The sequence below is a fragment of the Caretta caretta genome, chromosome 1 (genome assembly GCF_965140235.1).
Source record: "Caretta caretta isolate rCarCar2 chromosome 1, rCarCar1.hap1, whole genome shotgun sequence".
In the NCBI taxonomy this organism is placed as follows: domain Eukaryota; kingdom Metazoa; phylum Chordata; order Testudines; family Cheloniidae; genus Caretta; species Caretta caretta.
The window spans coordinates 23,025,306-23,041,078 of record NC_134206.1 but is presented as its reverse complement, the minus strand read 5'-3'; the positions used below and the strand labels follow the sequence as shown (position 1 = coordinate 23,041,078).

General features: G+C 43.9%; 1 protein-coding gene across 2 annotated transcripts in view; it reads right to left on the bottom strand.

The window, feature by feature from the left end:
• The window catches only part of CCDC81 (coiled-coil domain containing 81), a 28,392-nt gene extending 13,967 nt beyond the window's left edge, over positions 1–14,425 (bottom strand). The window contains exons 1-7 of one of the 2 annotated variants that reach the window (XM_048841725.2): positions 14,068–14,425; positions 13,097–13,158; positions 11,821–11,977; positions 9,891–10,147; positions 8,459–8,544; positions 5,019–5,146; positions 3,337–3,454 (exon numbers count right to left, since the gene is read on the bottom strand). In XM_048841725.2, coding sequence (XP_048697682.1) covers positions 3,337–3,454; positions 5,019–5,146; positions 8,459–8,544; positions 9,891–10,147; positions 11,821–11,977; positions 13,097–13,158; positions 14,068–14,146 — 887 coding nt within the window. In that variant the 5' untranslated portion in view covers positions 14,147–14,425. The remainder of the gene's footprint in view (positions 1–3,336; positions 3,455–5,018; positions 5,147–8,458; positions 8,545–9,890; positions 10,148–11,820; positions 11,978–13,096; positions 13,159–14,067) is intronic. The other variant, XM_048841735.2, reaches the window with a different exon arrangement.
• Between the last annotated feature and the right edge of the window lie 1,348 nt (positions 14,426–15,773).

The window sequence follows — 15,773 nt, the reverse complement described above, 5'->3', positions numbered from 1 at the left end:
AGCTGGGCCCAAATTCTCTAAATTGCTACATCCTCCAGTAAAAAGAACAAACAGAAAACCTCACTGGTGCTCCCAAACAGCCAGTCACAAGCCACAGGGCTCCCAACTGCTGCCATCTTTTCTTCCCTTTGGTCTTGTCATCCCAGGCACTGGAGAGCTGCCCCCTGTCTGGTTCCTGCTGCAGCAGGAACATCCAGCAGTGCTCAGGTGTGTGCTACTCCTCTTGTTGCTCACAGCTGCTATGCTGGCTCCTGCACTCCCTCAGCTCCGTGGCCTGGACCTTGCCTTAATAGGCCTCTGAACTCATGGGCTTATACGGGGAGCCTTTGCATTGGCTTCAAAACCAGAAGATCAGGACCACAGCTTCAAACTGAGCTTAACAATAGACTGTCCCAGGGTATGGTTATACTGGAGTAGGAGGTGTAATTCCCAGCTCAGTCGACATACCTGCGCTAGCTCTGACCGAGGTAGCATGCTAAAATAGTAAGGTAGCTGCAGCAGCACAAGCCACAGGACCAGCTACCCCCCTGAGTAGGGTTTCAGACAGGATCATACTGAGGCAATTAGCTTTCTCCTGCCACATGCACCTCCACAGCCACACTTCTATTTTTAGCATGCTACCTAGATCGGAGCTAGCGTAGGTATGTCTACCTGAGCTGGACATAAACCTCTAGCGCCAGTGTGGTCATACCCTGTGTCACAGCCAGTAACTAATTTGCCATCAGTGTGCACATATGATGCTTTGTCATGCACACTGTCACAGCCTGGCCCAGAAGCAATTCTAGGAGTCCATCCACTATCTCTTGTAGAAACACAGTAAAACTTCAGTGAGCCAATGTCCCCAGGAAGGAACACCTAAAGACAGGGCTAAACAAGTTTTCAGTAAACTAAATTACCCCCTGGAGAAACAGGAAAGCAGGACCCAGAACGCTGCAGGAATTCACTTGCATTTATAGTTGCTGAATAAAAAATGTGCTACCGATCGGTTAGGGTCCAATCCATCGTCTGCTGAGGATAGTCCCATGCCTAATGGTCCAATGGCCCAGTTCCCAGCTCTGACGCAGACGCCCTGTGTGACTGTAAAACAGGGATAACAGCACGTGCCCCCCTCACAGGTGCACAGCGAGGATAAATTGAATAGCGTCTGTGAGGTGCTCAGCTGCTGTGGCGATAGCGGCCAGAGAGGCAGAGAGATGGTTCAGATGCAAAGCAGCGATGTATATCTTTAAATGACCAATAAATAAGGCAGGGGATGGAAACATGCATTCAGTTTTCTCCTATTTCATTGACTGTATTCAAATGAACAGAGAGGGGGAGACGATGATCCTGAACAACAACACTCTCATCTTGTCTGAACTTCCCTAAAGCTCAAGGTGTCCCAGATCCAGGCCCCTCTCGCTATTTAACTAACAGTGTCATCTAAATGTCAGGCACCTGGGGACACAGTTATACTGGGCATTGTACATACACTATGCTAATGGGGGCCATATTAGTACCTAAAATCAATATAGATAGATTGCTAGTGGCGAACGCTGTAAACAAAGAGAAAGCAATTTGGTAAGAGAAGCAATTCTATCTACCTATCAATCTCTGGCTGTTCTATTGTGCCCATCACAGTAATAAGCTTTAGTACAAAAGAAAAAGCCTCTAGGTTAACTGATTAAACCCCAGACAAACAATGGAGATGGGCACTGTTCTATCCCCTTGGTGCATGAGAAGTTTGAATTTCACTTTGCCCTGTAAAGCAGTATCTGTCAAATTAAAACAAAGAGCTCCTACATGTTTAATCATGGCTGAATTGGGTCTCAGTGACCTCCCGGAACAACTGATAGTGTCAAACAAAGCTCAGACAAGCAGTGAAAACATTTAGAAGCCATTAGAAGAGCACTCTGAGTCTCTCTTCCATTAAATGTTTATAAACTCTGCAGACTGTTCTCATCAAGTAGGAGGATCAGGTTCACTCATCTCCACTGTGAATGGTAAGAGGATCCTGAACCTCTTGAATAATTGTTTGCATTTAGTTACCAAACTATCAGATACAAAATGGAGATGGCGTCAGACGAAAACGAAGTAGACACCAGACACTCACAGATACTCACTGTACTATATACCTCCCAGACAGCAAGAAAATGTGAGATGAGCCAATGGCACTGTGAGATGAGCCAATAGCACACCCTTAACATAGATTTGGGGTTTTTTAAAGGGCTGTTGCATGATAAAAGCTTCAGTTAATGGGAATTTTTAACCTTTAGTTTACTTAGGTAATTAACTTTTATCTCAAGAAAATAAACTGGTACACTGATACACTGATCGAGGGATAAGCTGGAACTTGGTGTCCCAGGGACATTACACAGAAAATGCACATTTATACTATTCATCCCCAAATAGCTTAGATTTTGACATGTTTGTACAATAATTCTAATAAACACAAATTAAATCTACTTACTTATCCGACTTCAGAGGATTACTGCTAATGGACACAAAGATACAAAATATTGGCCACATTCTAAAGCCTTTACTCGAGAGCCTGAATCTGCCGCATCAAGCAGATTCGGGTAACAATTTTAAAAGCACCTAAGTGACTTGGGAGCCTATTTGCCACTTTTCAAAAGTGACTCCAGGACTTAGGAGCCTACATCTCATTGAAAGCCAATGGAACTTAGGTTCCTAAGGGTGGGATTCCCATGGGGGACTTAGATGCCTAACGGCCACTTTAGGCATTTAAGTCCAAAATGTAGGTCCTCAAAACCCACTCAGCTGCTGGCTAACCCTGTAGGTTCCTAAGGTCCCTAAGCACCTAGGTTTCCATTGGTAAGTCCACTAGGTGCCTAAATTTCTGTCAGTGCACAGCCAGTGTCCTGACACCACCAAGCAGCTCAGCACTTGACACGTTTATAAATCCCAATGGGATTCACAAACTAGGCATTCCCCTGCCTGTCTCACCTGCAGGGCCTGATCCAGTAGACATGCTCAGAGGCCACTTTAGAGCATGTCTTCCGATCAGGCCCCGCACAAAACACAGCCTCTGGAGGAGCAGGAAAAGGTAGTGGTGGAAGACTTAGGCGCCTAACTTGTTTGGTGCTTTTGAAAATCCCACTAGGCGCTTATCTGCATCTTTAGGTGCCTAAATATCTTTAAAAATCTGCCCCAGGTCATGTTTGAAAATGGGATTTAGGCACTTTTGAAAATTTTACCCCCTTTCCTCATTAGTTTAATTAATAATTTTCTTTTTTTCTTTTCACAATTAATACAGACTTTGTAGCTGCAGTTCAGTGCAAGATCAAAATACTGAAAAGCTTATAGTTACCCTTATCCACGTCTCCCAGGGAGTCTCACCTTTCAGGGGCATTCTTTTGCTTGATGTTCTTCTCCAGCTCATCAGTCAGATTGAACCCTGATACTTTGGCAGGAACAATAGATTGTCGGGACAGAAGGCGCTTAATGGGAAGATTCTCTGTAAGTGTGAAACAAGGAAAATCCCAAGAACAGCATCTCTGTGACAACTTAGATGAGAATAGCAGGGGAGCTCACATAAGACACACACTGTAGATGTGCTGCAGCATTTCCATGTTTTAAAAATACCTTAGGAACAGATTCTGATAGTCTTAGAAGTCACTTACTCGGTGAGTACTCCCATTGATTCCAATGCCGTAAAAGCATTCTTTTACCACTGAACTACATTATGGAGGAGTTTCAGTCACCTACAGGTGTTATAGAGGAGTTTCAGTCACCTACAGGTTTTAATACCTGTCTGACACATAATATCATGGGTGTTTCCCAGCTATTAATTTCTATAGTGCAGCATCATTCCCCACACTCTGCACTATACTGTGTTCTAACAAATGGGGCTACCAGTGCCTTTGGGAGACTGTTGCACAACCTAATAGATCTCAGTGTCAGGAATATTTTCCATGAGAGTGGGACAGATGCTCAGATGGTATAAAATGATGTAGCTTCAGCATCTGGCTCAGTGAGTCTAAGTTTTCCTTTGCTTCGTCTCATCCCATAACCCCTGGTTATAGCCCCAAAACAATAAATAACTGAAGATGGTTATCTCAGCCCTGCTTAATTTGGCAACGCTATACAGCAACTGACTGATTTTCAGCTGAATTCAAAGAGAGCGGCAGATGCACAGAGCCTCCAAAGCACGCCAGCCACTTTCAGTCAATGTCTCGAGGCTAAAGCATTTTTAGCTGTTTTTCTCTGAATAACTTCTGATTTATTTGTCTCTTCCTAACTTTGACCAACTAGTCTCAGACTCCATTCCCTGTCCATTGATAAAGCACAATGCAGAATGTGGCTTGTTGGCTGAGACTCACGACTTATCTATACAGGAAAGTTACAGCAATATAAGTTAAGGTGTGAATGTAAACCAATATACTTATACCGGTGTAACTCCTCATGTGGAATGACATACCAAAATAAAAGTGTCCACACAGGGAGTTATACTCGTTTATTTTTACCAATATACTGATAAAACTTTCCTGTGGAGATAAACCCTAAGCATGGGAATTTACAGCCCTAAAGGATTATTTTTGTGACGTTTATGAGGAACTTGAAAGTGAGGGTTAGAATGAAAATTGCTTCCCAGCTTTAAAGATAGAATTCAGTATTGGCATAGGCTGGCAGCCTTCAAATGATCATCACAGGAGGATGCTTTCTCTCCAAATAAAAGCCAGCTGTGATTTTGTACGAGACACACACCATATTGGAATGCTAATAGATTTTCTGAACTTTCAATGCTTTTTGCCTAGCCAAACTCATAAAACTGCAGAAAGCCTTTTGCAATACAGTGTAGGTATTAGAGTTGAGTGGAAATATCTTCTTGATTGGAAGGGTTGGACCCTTTTGTGATTCCGTTCCATGATGGCTAGCGTGACTGATCATTGCCATGATGGATGCTTACACCTGTTAAATGTGTGCCAGACCATGTGCAAACTGCACATTTTAAACCTGGCCCCTATTGTCTGACAAGTGAATGACAATGAACCTGTATCAATATTCAGTTGACAACCTACCTTTTTTACTGCTACTGTTACTATGAGTTCTCTCTTTTTCTATTGGCTCCTTTTCTTTGTTGGACTTTTCACGTTCTTCTGTGATGGTTTCCATGGCTGCTTTGTTGTCTGTTTCCTTCAACTCAATCCTGGAAACAAGGAAAAGATATCAGTTTGTTTTGTAGAACATATGCCAGAATAGAAGGCACAATGTTGTATTAGTAACCTGGTCACACAAGCATCTTTAGCACTACTGTAAAGATTGCACTTTTCAAAAGCAGAATACAGAGCAGCCTTAAGGATTATGCATAAAAATGATTTACATAAAAATGGACAGTAGCAAAAATTATTCTTTATGGCAATCTATATGTCACGAAGTAAGGCAGAAAGTATTCAGTTTAACTATTCTCAGTCATTTACATTTCTATAACTCCTTTTATACCGAAGGACACCAAAGCTCTATGTTTAGGGCCCTACCAAATTCAAGGCTGTGAAAAACGCATCCCAGATTGTGAAATCTGGTCTTCCCCCATGAAGTCTGGTCTTTTGTGTACTTTTACCCTATATTATACAGATTTTATGGGGAAGACCAGCGTTTCTCAAACTGGGGTCCTGACCATAGGCGCCAACTTCTGCTGGCGCTGGTGAGTGCTGGACCCCCCTCTGCCCCTGGCCCTGTCCCAGCTCCACCCTGTCCTGCACCCTCCCCACCCCTGCCCTGCCCCCATTCCAACCCCATCCCCAAAGTTCCTGCCAAAATTCCACCCCCTCCCTGCCCCTATTGGACTCCTTTTCCAAATCCCTGCCCCAGCCTCGCCTCTTCCCCACCGCCTCCCCTGAGCGCGCTATGTTCCCGCTCCTCCCCGCTCCCTCCCGGAGCTTGTTACACCACAAAACAGCTGTTTCACAGCTGCAAGCACTGGGAGGTAGGCGGAAGAGCAGGGACACGGCATGCTCAGGAGAGGAGGCAGAGGCAGAGATGAAGTGAGACGGGGGGATGGGGAGGGGAGCTTGGCTGATGGGGGTGCAGAGCTCCCATTAATTTTTTTCTGTGGGTGCTCTAGCCCCGGAACACCCACGGAGTTGGCATCTATGGTCCCGACTCAACAGGTGGTTGGGGGCGGGGGGCGTTATGGTACTGCCGCGCTGCCTTCAGAGCTGGGTGGCCGGAGAGCAGCGGCTGCTGGCCAGGCACCCAGCCCTGAAGGCAGCACCCCCTGCAGCAGCAGCATAGAAATAAAGGTGGCAATACCATACCATGCCACCCCTACTTCTGTGCTGCTGCCTTCAGAGCAGGGCAGCTAGTGAGTGGTGGCTGCTGGCCGAGGTTCCAGCTCTGCAGACAGCAGCGCAGAAGTAAGGGAGGCAATCCCATGCCATGCCATCCTTCCTTCTGCGCTGCTGCTGGCGGCGACTCTGCCTTCAGAGCTGGGCTCCCAGCCAGCAGCTGCTGCTCTCCAGCTGCCCAGCACTGAAGGCAACGCTGCTGCCAGCGCAGAAGTACGGGTGGCAGTACCGCAGTCCCCCCTACAATAACTTTGTTATCCTCCTCCACCTCTCCACAACCCCTTTTGGGGTCAGGACCCTTAAAGTTACAACACCTTGAAATTTCAGATTTAAATATCTGAAATCATGAAAATTAAATTTTTTTAAAATCCTATGATTGTGAAATTGACCAAAATGGACTGTGAATTTGGTTAGGCCCTATCTATGTTGAAGGCTTTATCAGCATGACTGTGTGTGATTCATTTCATCCCAAGCCACACCAATAAACCCTTTAGATCATACCACATCAATACACCATGTATTCTGTGTATGCTACACATTTGACAGAGATGTCACTATTGGAGATGCTTCAGAAAGCTGCAAATATTTCACTCGTGCTGTGTTTTACATTCCCCTTCATTTAGGGCCAGGCTCCCATGATAGGTGCCCACTTTTCCCAGCGCCGGTGGGTGCTCGCCCCCTGTCCCCCCACTCCCACCCCTGCCCCACCTCCATTCCAATCCCTTCCCCAAAGCCCCAACTCTGCCCCCTCACTGCCCCTATTGGACCCCTTCCCCAAATCCCCACCTTGGCCCCGTCTCTTCCCAGAGCGCACTGCATTCCCGCTCCCTCCCAGCACTTGCTGCCGCAAAACAACTGTTTCGCGGCGGCAAGCGCTGGGAGCTAGGGGGAGAAGCGGAGCCGCGGCGTGCTCAGGGGAGGACGTGGAGCAGAGGCGAAGGTGAGCTCAGGCAGGGGGCGGGGCGGGGAGCTGCTGGTGGGTGCAGAGCACCCACCAATTTTTCCTCATGGGTGCTCCAGCCCCGGAGCACCCATGGAGTCAGCGCCTATGGCTCCTATAGGATCCCAGCCTGCAAGGTGCAAGAGCTCTGTTAAGTGCTGAGCATCTTCAGGTGTGCGGAAACTGAGCTGAGCAACTTGGAAGTGGGTACTCAGCCCCTCTCAGGATCAGCCCCTCAGTTACCTAAAGTCCACCCAAATGGGATTCGGAGGGAGAGGAAAAAATAAAATTAATATATTTTAGAAATTCAAAAAATTACCTTAAATATCATGACAGTGCTGTAATTTTACAGTTCAACATATCACGAGGTACTAGGACTAGAAACAAATAATTGATACTATTGGAAAGTCCTTGAAAAGTTCACTTTTCTAATGGTGAAAGTCTACTCCTGATGATTCACAAAGTGTCATATTTTAAACCCATCACTGTTACATGAATGGATAGTTCCTGTTCTGAACCAGTGCTATGGGGGCAGAAAGGGGGAGACAGGGTGGAACTCCTCCTCTGGGGGAAAGGAGGAAATGATTCCCTGGGAGGTTGTGTACCTCAGTTAGGTTATGAAGGAAAGGGAATTATTGAAGAGGGAAGCAAGATATCCTTTTGTCTTTTTGACTTGTCACTTTTTCCCGTGGATCTTCTACCCAGGAAGACTGGTGGTAGGGATTCATTCAATTGAATGCCACAAATACCAGTAACATACATGACCATATGCTTTTGTAAGTCTAAGGCCAGATCCATAATTTAATGGAAGCTGTTCACGTAAAAATCAGGCAACATACATATTTAAACTCCTTTTGAAATCTTATACAAAAGAAAGAGATGAGGCAGGTGAAACATTATGAAAAACATTATCTAACCTTGTCTATACTTGGAAGTTAATTCAGATTATGGTAAAGTGTGAAGTTAAAGTGCAACAACTATTCCTAAATAACTCCATGAGTGGACTCTCTTATCCTGGGATAAAAGTGTCTTGTTCCAATTTAGCTTAATACTTTTTTAAAGAAAAAGAGTGCCCCCACATAGAGTTATCCTGGAATAGCTACCCTGAATAGGTATTCTGGAGTAATAATTCTATGTGTAGACAAGCCCTAACACAATAGATTCAGGGCTGTCAAATGTAAGATAGGAGATGCTAGCTTGGTCAGTGAACTGGTAAAGAAGTGGAAGTACTCACCTTGGAAACATGACAACACTGCAACCACGGGACTGAGACATAGCAGTTTCTCTGCCTGAAATGACTGAATCGCCTGTCCCAGGCCTCTACAATGACAGACATTTGAGATAACTCAGAGGACATTGTCTAGCAGGTAACAAATAAGGGAACCCTTTCTAATTCTAAAACAACAGGCTGCTGCTCCAAAATCCTGTCACAAAATTATATTTCATTCACATTTGTCCTTCACTGTAACTGATGGAATCTGTCCCAGCCAATCACTGATAATAGATGATAATATTGTCATGATTTCTGAGTGGTCAGGAATCATTAGACTCAATAAAGAGGATATTTACTTTCCAGTAGAGAAGCAAGTGGAGATAGGTACATGGTTAACACATGTTACTAGTGTGGTTTTAAAGCACTGCTTGGCTGGTTGTTTGTACGGTTCCTGCAGATTATGGACTTGAACAGACATCAGTTAGTCCAGTTAAGGTTTCATTCACAAAGCTGCAGCAAGTCTTTCCCACAGCTAAAATGTCTGTCCTCAAACCAAGGAGGGACACAAACTCAGGCCTTCTTTTTCTTTCCCCGGGGTACTATTATTCATTATTATTTGTACAACAGTAGCACCCTGAGGTGCCGATCGGGGCCCTGTTGTGCTAACGGTTGAACAAACATGTAGTCAAGAGATGGTCCTTGTCCCAGAAAGCATTATGACAGGATGCAATATGTAGGATTGGGAGAGAAACACTGGATGGGACTCAGGAGATCAGGGTTCTGTTCCAGACTCTGCCGCAATCTTCTTGTGTGCCCTTGGGTAAGTCACTTAGGGCATGTCTACACTACAATCCGAGGTGTGATTGCAGCACATGTAGACATACCCAAACTAGCTTTAATCTAGCAAGCTCAGGTCCCAATAGCAGTGAAGTCATGGCTGCACAGGCTAGCCACCTGAGTACATACTCAGACTCCCTTGCAGGCTCATTCCATGCCGCCATGGCTTCACTGCTATTGGTACCTGAGCTAGCTAGAAAAAAGTTAGCTCGAGTATGTCTACATGTGCTGCAATTGCACCTCCGATTACAGTGTAGACATACCCTGAGCTTGTATGTGCCTCAGTTCCCCATCTTTAAAATAAGGATAACAACATTATAACAACGTTGAGCTGTCCTGTCTGTTGAGATTGTGAGCACTGCTGATCAGGGACTGTCTCTTACTATGTGTATCCACAGCACCAAGCACAGCAGGGCTCTGAACTTAGTGGAGGCCTCTAAGCACTACTAGAAAACAAAGAATAAATAAATTATGATAATATGGGAGGACAAGGTAAGAATAATACAGTACAAGACTAGCTGTATGCACAGTGTGACCCACCACCTGCCTAATAGACATTATTGACTGATACTGACTCAAAATAATTTAAGTTCTCCTGGGAAAATGATAAACTTACATTGGAAAGAGCTTTCACCAGATTGCCACTGCCATCCATGGCTTGAAGGAAATCTTTGTAAAATTTCATTTTCACTTTGTTGTCCCGGATAACGAGAACTCCGATTCCCTTGAAAGCGAATTCAACATTCTGTTTGATAGCGATGGATCGTGAGAAAAAAAGCAGGGTCTCTTTTACACATCCTTCCACTATCTCCCTGTTAAAGGGACCCTCCAGGGATAACATGATGAAGTTCAGTTGAATAATTGGGATATCACCTGAAATCAACAATCAGGGGAACCCACTAATTCAAACAGCAAGCAGACTTCCTAAATAACAGCAGCAACAAGGCTGTGAATTAATGAATCACATTTTGCACTTACGTAGCACCTTCCTGTAAAAGGCTCAAAGCACTTTACAACCATGAATAAAGCCTCACAAAACCTTTATTAGCTCATTATCATATCTATTTTACTGACCTTCTTACAACTCCATATAGCTTGTTATTCTGAAGGATCCCAAGCTCTTTAAAAGCAAACTGCTATGCCAGCTATACAGGGATGACTTCCTCAATATGAAAATACAAAAATGAAACATGGCAGCTATACAGCACAGGATTGCAGGGCAGGAAGTGAAGAATACTGTATGCAGTTGAAATTGCAGGGGGATGGAACATGAAACTAGAGAAGGAATTTAACCAGGACACCTATTCTTAAATACAGTGATCTTAACCACAAGAGATCAGAACTTTCATTTTGCAACGCATCTTAGAGATATGGGGACTGATTCTGCACTCCATTAACCCCTTTGCTGTACACCAATGTAACTATTAACTCCACATAACTATTGAAATCCGCATAAGCCCAACATAATGCAGAGGAGAATCAGGCCTGGTCTACATTCAGTTTTTGTTCCAAATTAACTATTCCAGTTAAGAGTGCAATTTTCTTTAAAACAGATATAGTTAAATCGTACAACCCCGAGTGTGTACACTATTTATGCAGGTATAAAGGTGCCTTATATCTGCATAGCTTATGATGGGAATAAGCATTACCTGTGTAAGCACAGCTTATTCCCATATAAGGCAACTTGACAACAGTGTAACTGCATCCATTTGTATCGATTTAATTATACCAGTTTCAAACCAATATAGTTAAAATAGTACAAAGACTGTGCTGGCCAGTTCTTAGATCTGTTACCTTTGACAATACAGTTCCCTAACAATTTGCCAGCTCATTTCTCTGCCTTCAGTACCAGTGCTCTGTCACCAGGAGGCACCAGACTGAGACTCAAACTCAAAAGAGTTTTTTTTTTAAAGCAGCCCCATGATGCTGCACAAGAGGCATAATCAATACCATTGCTCCCCACTTTGTGCAAACATGATGGTATTGATGTGAAACTCCTTTTGTTCAGAATACATACAACTGTACGCGTGCTTCATAAAACCTATTGTTTGTTCGGGTCTATTTTAAGCTGTCTCCAGCTGATTACTCTATTAAGGTATGTGCCACTAAAATAAAATAAAAAACCGGTTGCAGGCCACTTTAGACTTGGAGTTGTGCATGTGTAAAACCTGGCACAAAGCTTTGAATTTGCAAAGCTGAAGTATTGTGCAAGATGCATATGGAATTTCAGTGGTAATAAAGTTTTACTAGAATATATTGCAGCTACCACAAAAGCTCCACAGATGTGGCATTATGCAGTCAGAAGGTAAAAGAACATTTCAAACAGCAACATACTAACCTTACACAGGATATAAATATAAAAGCAACAGTGTCTTGTAAAGAAATTCCCTCTTGGTGTCTTATCGACAGAGCCTACATTGTTATCAGTGAAGGAATTCTATACATGTATCACATTTGGTTGCTTAGCTATTAATCTTGTCAGATATTTTATAGCACAGGACAAATATGTTTCAAAGAAAGGCAAATGCCATAATCAAACTTCTTACCAGGAGTGTGTATTTTGGCAAGTTTGAGTCCATGAATCTGAGCTAGTTTCTCAGACAGAAGAAACACAGGTCTTTGAATAAGGATAAATTTATTGTTGCCGACATCTAATTTTTGTCTTAAAAAGGAGAATGTTCCAAGCCCTGGTATTTGGACACCCTGAAAAATAAGCAATAATAAATATTATTAATAAATAATAAAAATAAGCAATGATAAATATTCAGGAAGGAGGGGAAACATTTTTGCTTCTATATAATCACAATCAATTCATAATTTGTTATTCTATGCCAGAGCATTTTGATGGTGGTGATTGACATCCGGTCCACACCTTATGTTTTCCAGTGCAGGGATGCGGGATGGGGCAATTCTCAGAGCTCCTGAAAGCACCAAATATTTCCTATTTTTCTCCTCTCCCTCCCTTTTGCTATTTGAAAAAAAACATTGATATAGTAACTGCAAAATAAATAACCCTAATCTAGAGAAGCCCCAAAGAGCTCGACTCTGCAAATCCTCACCCCACTGAGTAAACCTCCTACCCACCCAAGTAGCAGCATAGGCTATAGTTGGACTACATTCCCCTGAGTAAGGACTACCCCTACAATCAAGGATTGGCTGGAGCAGGTTCTAGGTGCTTAACCTAGCAATCTAAATACCTTACGAAACTTATATTTCTTTGTTAGATACAATGAATTGAAATAGCCAAAGATGTGTGTTAGGGCACTGCTAGATTTTTCTGGAATCCCCAGAGCAACCTGTTGGCTTGGTACCAATCTTAACATATTTGCCATCTTGTGAAAGGCTAATTTTTAAAATAAGAGGGTTATTTCTCCTTTAAAAACAAAAGAAATGAGCACAACGGGGTTTTTAAAATCTGTTCTTAGCATGGAAAACAGGCCTAAAGGGGTATCATACTAAAATTCCCACCTCAATAAAAAGTGTTAAGCTTCCTTACATATAGATCTACGTGGTTGGTTATTTTTTTAAAATCTAACTTTACTATGCTACACTGTGCTGAATAACTCAGTAAACTAGAAAAGGAGTACCTTTTCTTTTTGCGAATACAGACTAACACGGCTGTTCCTCTGAAACCTGTCAGTAAACTAGGTAAGAGAAGCTTGTGGCACATTTGTAGACTACAATGTACCTTTGGTTTGGTTTGCCTGTGCATGCCTCTTGCTTTAAGAGGAGGCGTGCATAACAGGTTTTAGTGGCATGGGCGTGCATCAGAATCTTTGGAAACATTTGGGTTCAAGAGGAGGAATAAGATGTGAGGCCCACCTTGTTCATTGACAGATGCCGTTCCACAAATTCAGACACATTGGCCCAAATACTAAAGACTTCTGAAATGCAAGTGAAACACAATATGTCATGATCTCTAGTGACAAGCACACAAATTCGCCACACTCCGTGGAAAATAGGACTCTTCTTTTCTGACTAATAAGAATGCAGCATCCCAGTGTAATCACAAGCATCCTGCATAGTTTATACATTCACTATAGAGCAATGGTACTTGCTCCATAGTTAAGTTTTCAACCAAGTTCCTGATTTGGACCTTCTAAAACCCTCAGTAAGAGTCTGGGGTTGAAACAGATTTTTTCTACAAATTCTAAATGATTTGGGCAAGTAGTTCTTGCAGCCTGACACATAACAGTGGACAGATGTTCAGAGTTCAAAAACTAGTTTTCACAAGCTTAGATTTTGAATTTAGAACAGCACTAAGACCTGTCATTTCTGGCAACATCACTACAGCACAGAAAAGCATCATAGGAAGCTTAAAGCTTTCATTAAAAAGCCAAATACCCCTCTTCCTTCCAAAAGCAAACCTTAAACCCAGTCACTAGGGAAACTTGTCAATGGAAGTTCCATGCAAATACTTGTGAGAGGACTGGACTACTGAGAGGCATAAGGGGATCCAACAACCCTCCTGTATTTCACACTCCACGTTACATTTAAGCTGTATTTTATCCTTGGATAGATACACACGCTATACTCTTCTAGAGCACCAAACACTTCAAATAAGATGAGTTAAGCTGAGCAAATCTCCCTCCCATGAGACTAGTATTTCTCCCATTTTACAAATGGGGAAACGGAGGCCCAGACTTTTGGCAAGTGACTTTTGTCCAACAAATGGATGGGCATCCCCAGCATGCACCAGACACACAAAGGGCCTCTGGAGAACACCGTTGTAGGTAGGAGTCTCCCTAATGAAATTCACACGAATCAGGCTCCGGGGGGCGTGAAGGCCTTACCATCCGCCGTGAGCTTCGGGAGCGTTGGGAACACGCTCTTGCCAGACTCGAGGATTGCAGCATGGATATTGTCCAGCATTTTTACATCCTCCACCAAGGTGAAGCAGCAGAAAGCAGAGGGGCTTGCGCTGCTTTTCCTTTTCCAGGAGGCTGTCACCTTCCCGCCTTCCCCACCTCTCAGCTTCTCTCTACTTTAGCACGCTGCCCTCCTCGCCTCTCCCCCATTCCCTGCTCCACTGCCTCCTCCCCCGAGCCCCTGAGGAGGGAGGGAAGGAGAAGGCAAACAAGCCAGCTGCTGGGGGGCCAGGGATTCAAAGGGCTGCTCAGGGGGAGGGGGAGGGAGCTTGCAGGGGGAGGGATGGAGCCGTATCCAGGACGCGAGAGAAGCTCACTTGTTGCTAGAGCTTACGTCATAAGAGAGGCTCTAGGGCCCCGCCCACCCGTGAGTTTCTGCCCGCCGCGCAAGGGGAGGTGTTCCCGGGTGGGTGTGTCGCAGTCCGAGCGTCAGCCAGGCAGGGTAAAGCCCAGCTGCCCACTCTGCCTCCTGCGGGATGAACTTTCAGGCTTTGCTTAGAGTCCGGGAAGGAAGGATTTCTTTTTATTTGCTCTTTCATTAAGACCTACCCATGCGAACGGCCACAGCCCCTGGTTGCTGGAGGGCAAAGTTCCCCCTTTCCCTTGGTGAAGTTAGTTTACTCTCTCTCCATAGCACAATAATAAAAAGACTAAGAGGGTAAATCCAACATGACTCCTCTTTAAAATGCATCTAACCAATGCACAAAAGCGCAACAGTTTCTAACGTCTGAAACAGTTCGATACAAAATACTACTATTTAAAATATTGGCCTATGCTATATATTGTAAAACGAAAAGGAGCACTTGTGGCACCTTAGAGACTAACAAATTCATTTGAGCATAAGCTTTCGTGAGCTACAGCTCACTTCATCAGATGGCTTATGCTCAGATAAATTGGTTAGTCTCTAAGGTGCCACTAGTCCTCCTTTTCTTTTTGCGAATACAGACTAACAGGGCTGCTACTCTGAAAACTGTAATGAGAGTGATCGCTTAAGGTGAGCTATTACCAGCAGTGGGAGGGGGAACCTTTTGTAGTGATAATCAAGGTGGGCCATTTCCAGCAGTTGACAAGAACGTCTGAGGAACAGTGGGGGCGGGAGGGGGGGAATAAACATGGGGAAATAGTTTTACTTTGTGTAATGAGTTTTTTTGTTGAAGAATTGCCACTTTTAGGTCTGTAATCGAGTGACCAAAGAGATTGAAGTGTTCTCCAACTGGTTTTTGAATGTTATAATTCTTGACGTCTGATTTGTGTCCATTTATTCTTTTAGGTAGAGACTGTCCAGTTTGACCAATGTACATGGCAGTGGGGCATTGCTGGCACATGATGGCATATATCACATTGGTAGATGTGCAGGTGAACGAGCCTCTGATAGTGTGGCTGATGTGAACAAAATAAAACTATTTCCCCATGTTTATTCCCCCTCCTCCCCCCCACTGTTCCTCAGACATTCTTGTCAACTGCTGGAAATGGCCCACCTTGATTATCACTACAAAAGGTCCCTCCTCCCCACTGGTAATAGCTCACCTTAAGTGATCACTCTCATTACAGTGTGTATGGTAACACCCATTGTTTCATGTTCTCTATGTATATAAATCTCCCCACTGTATTTTCCACTGAATGCATCCGAT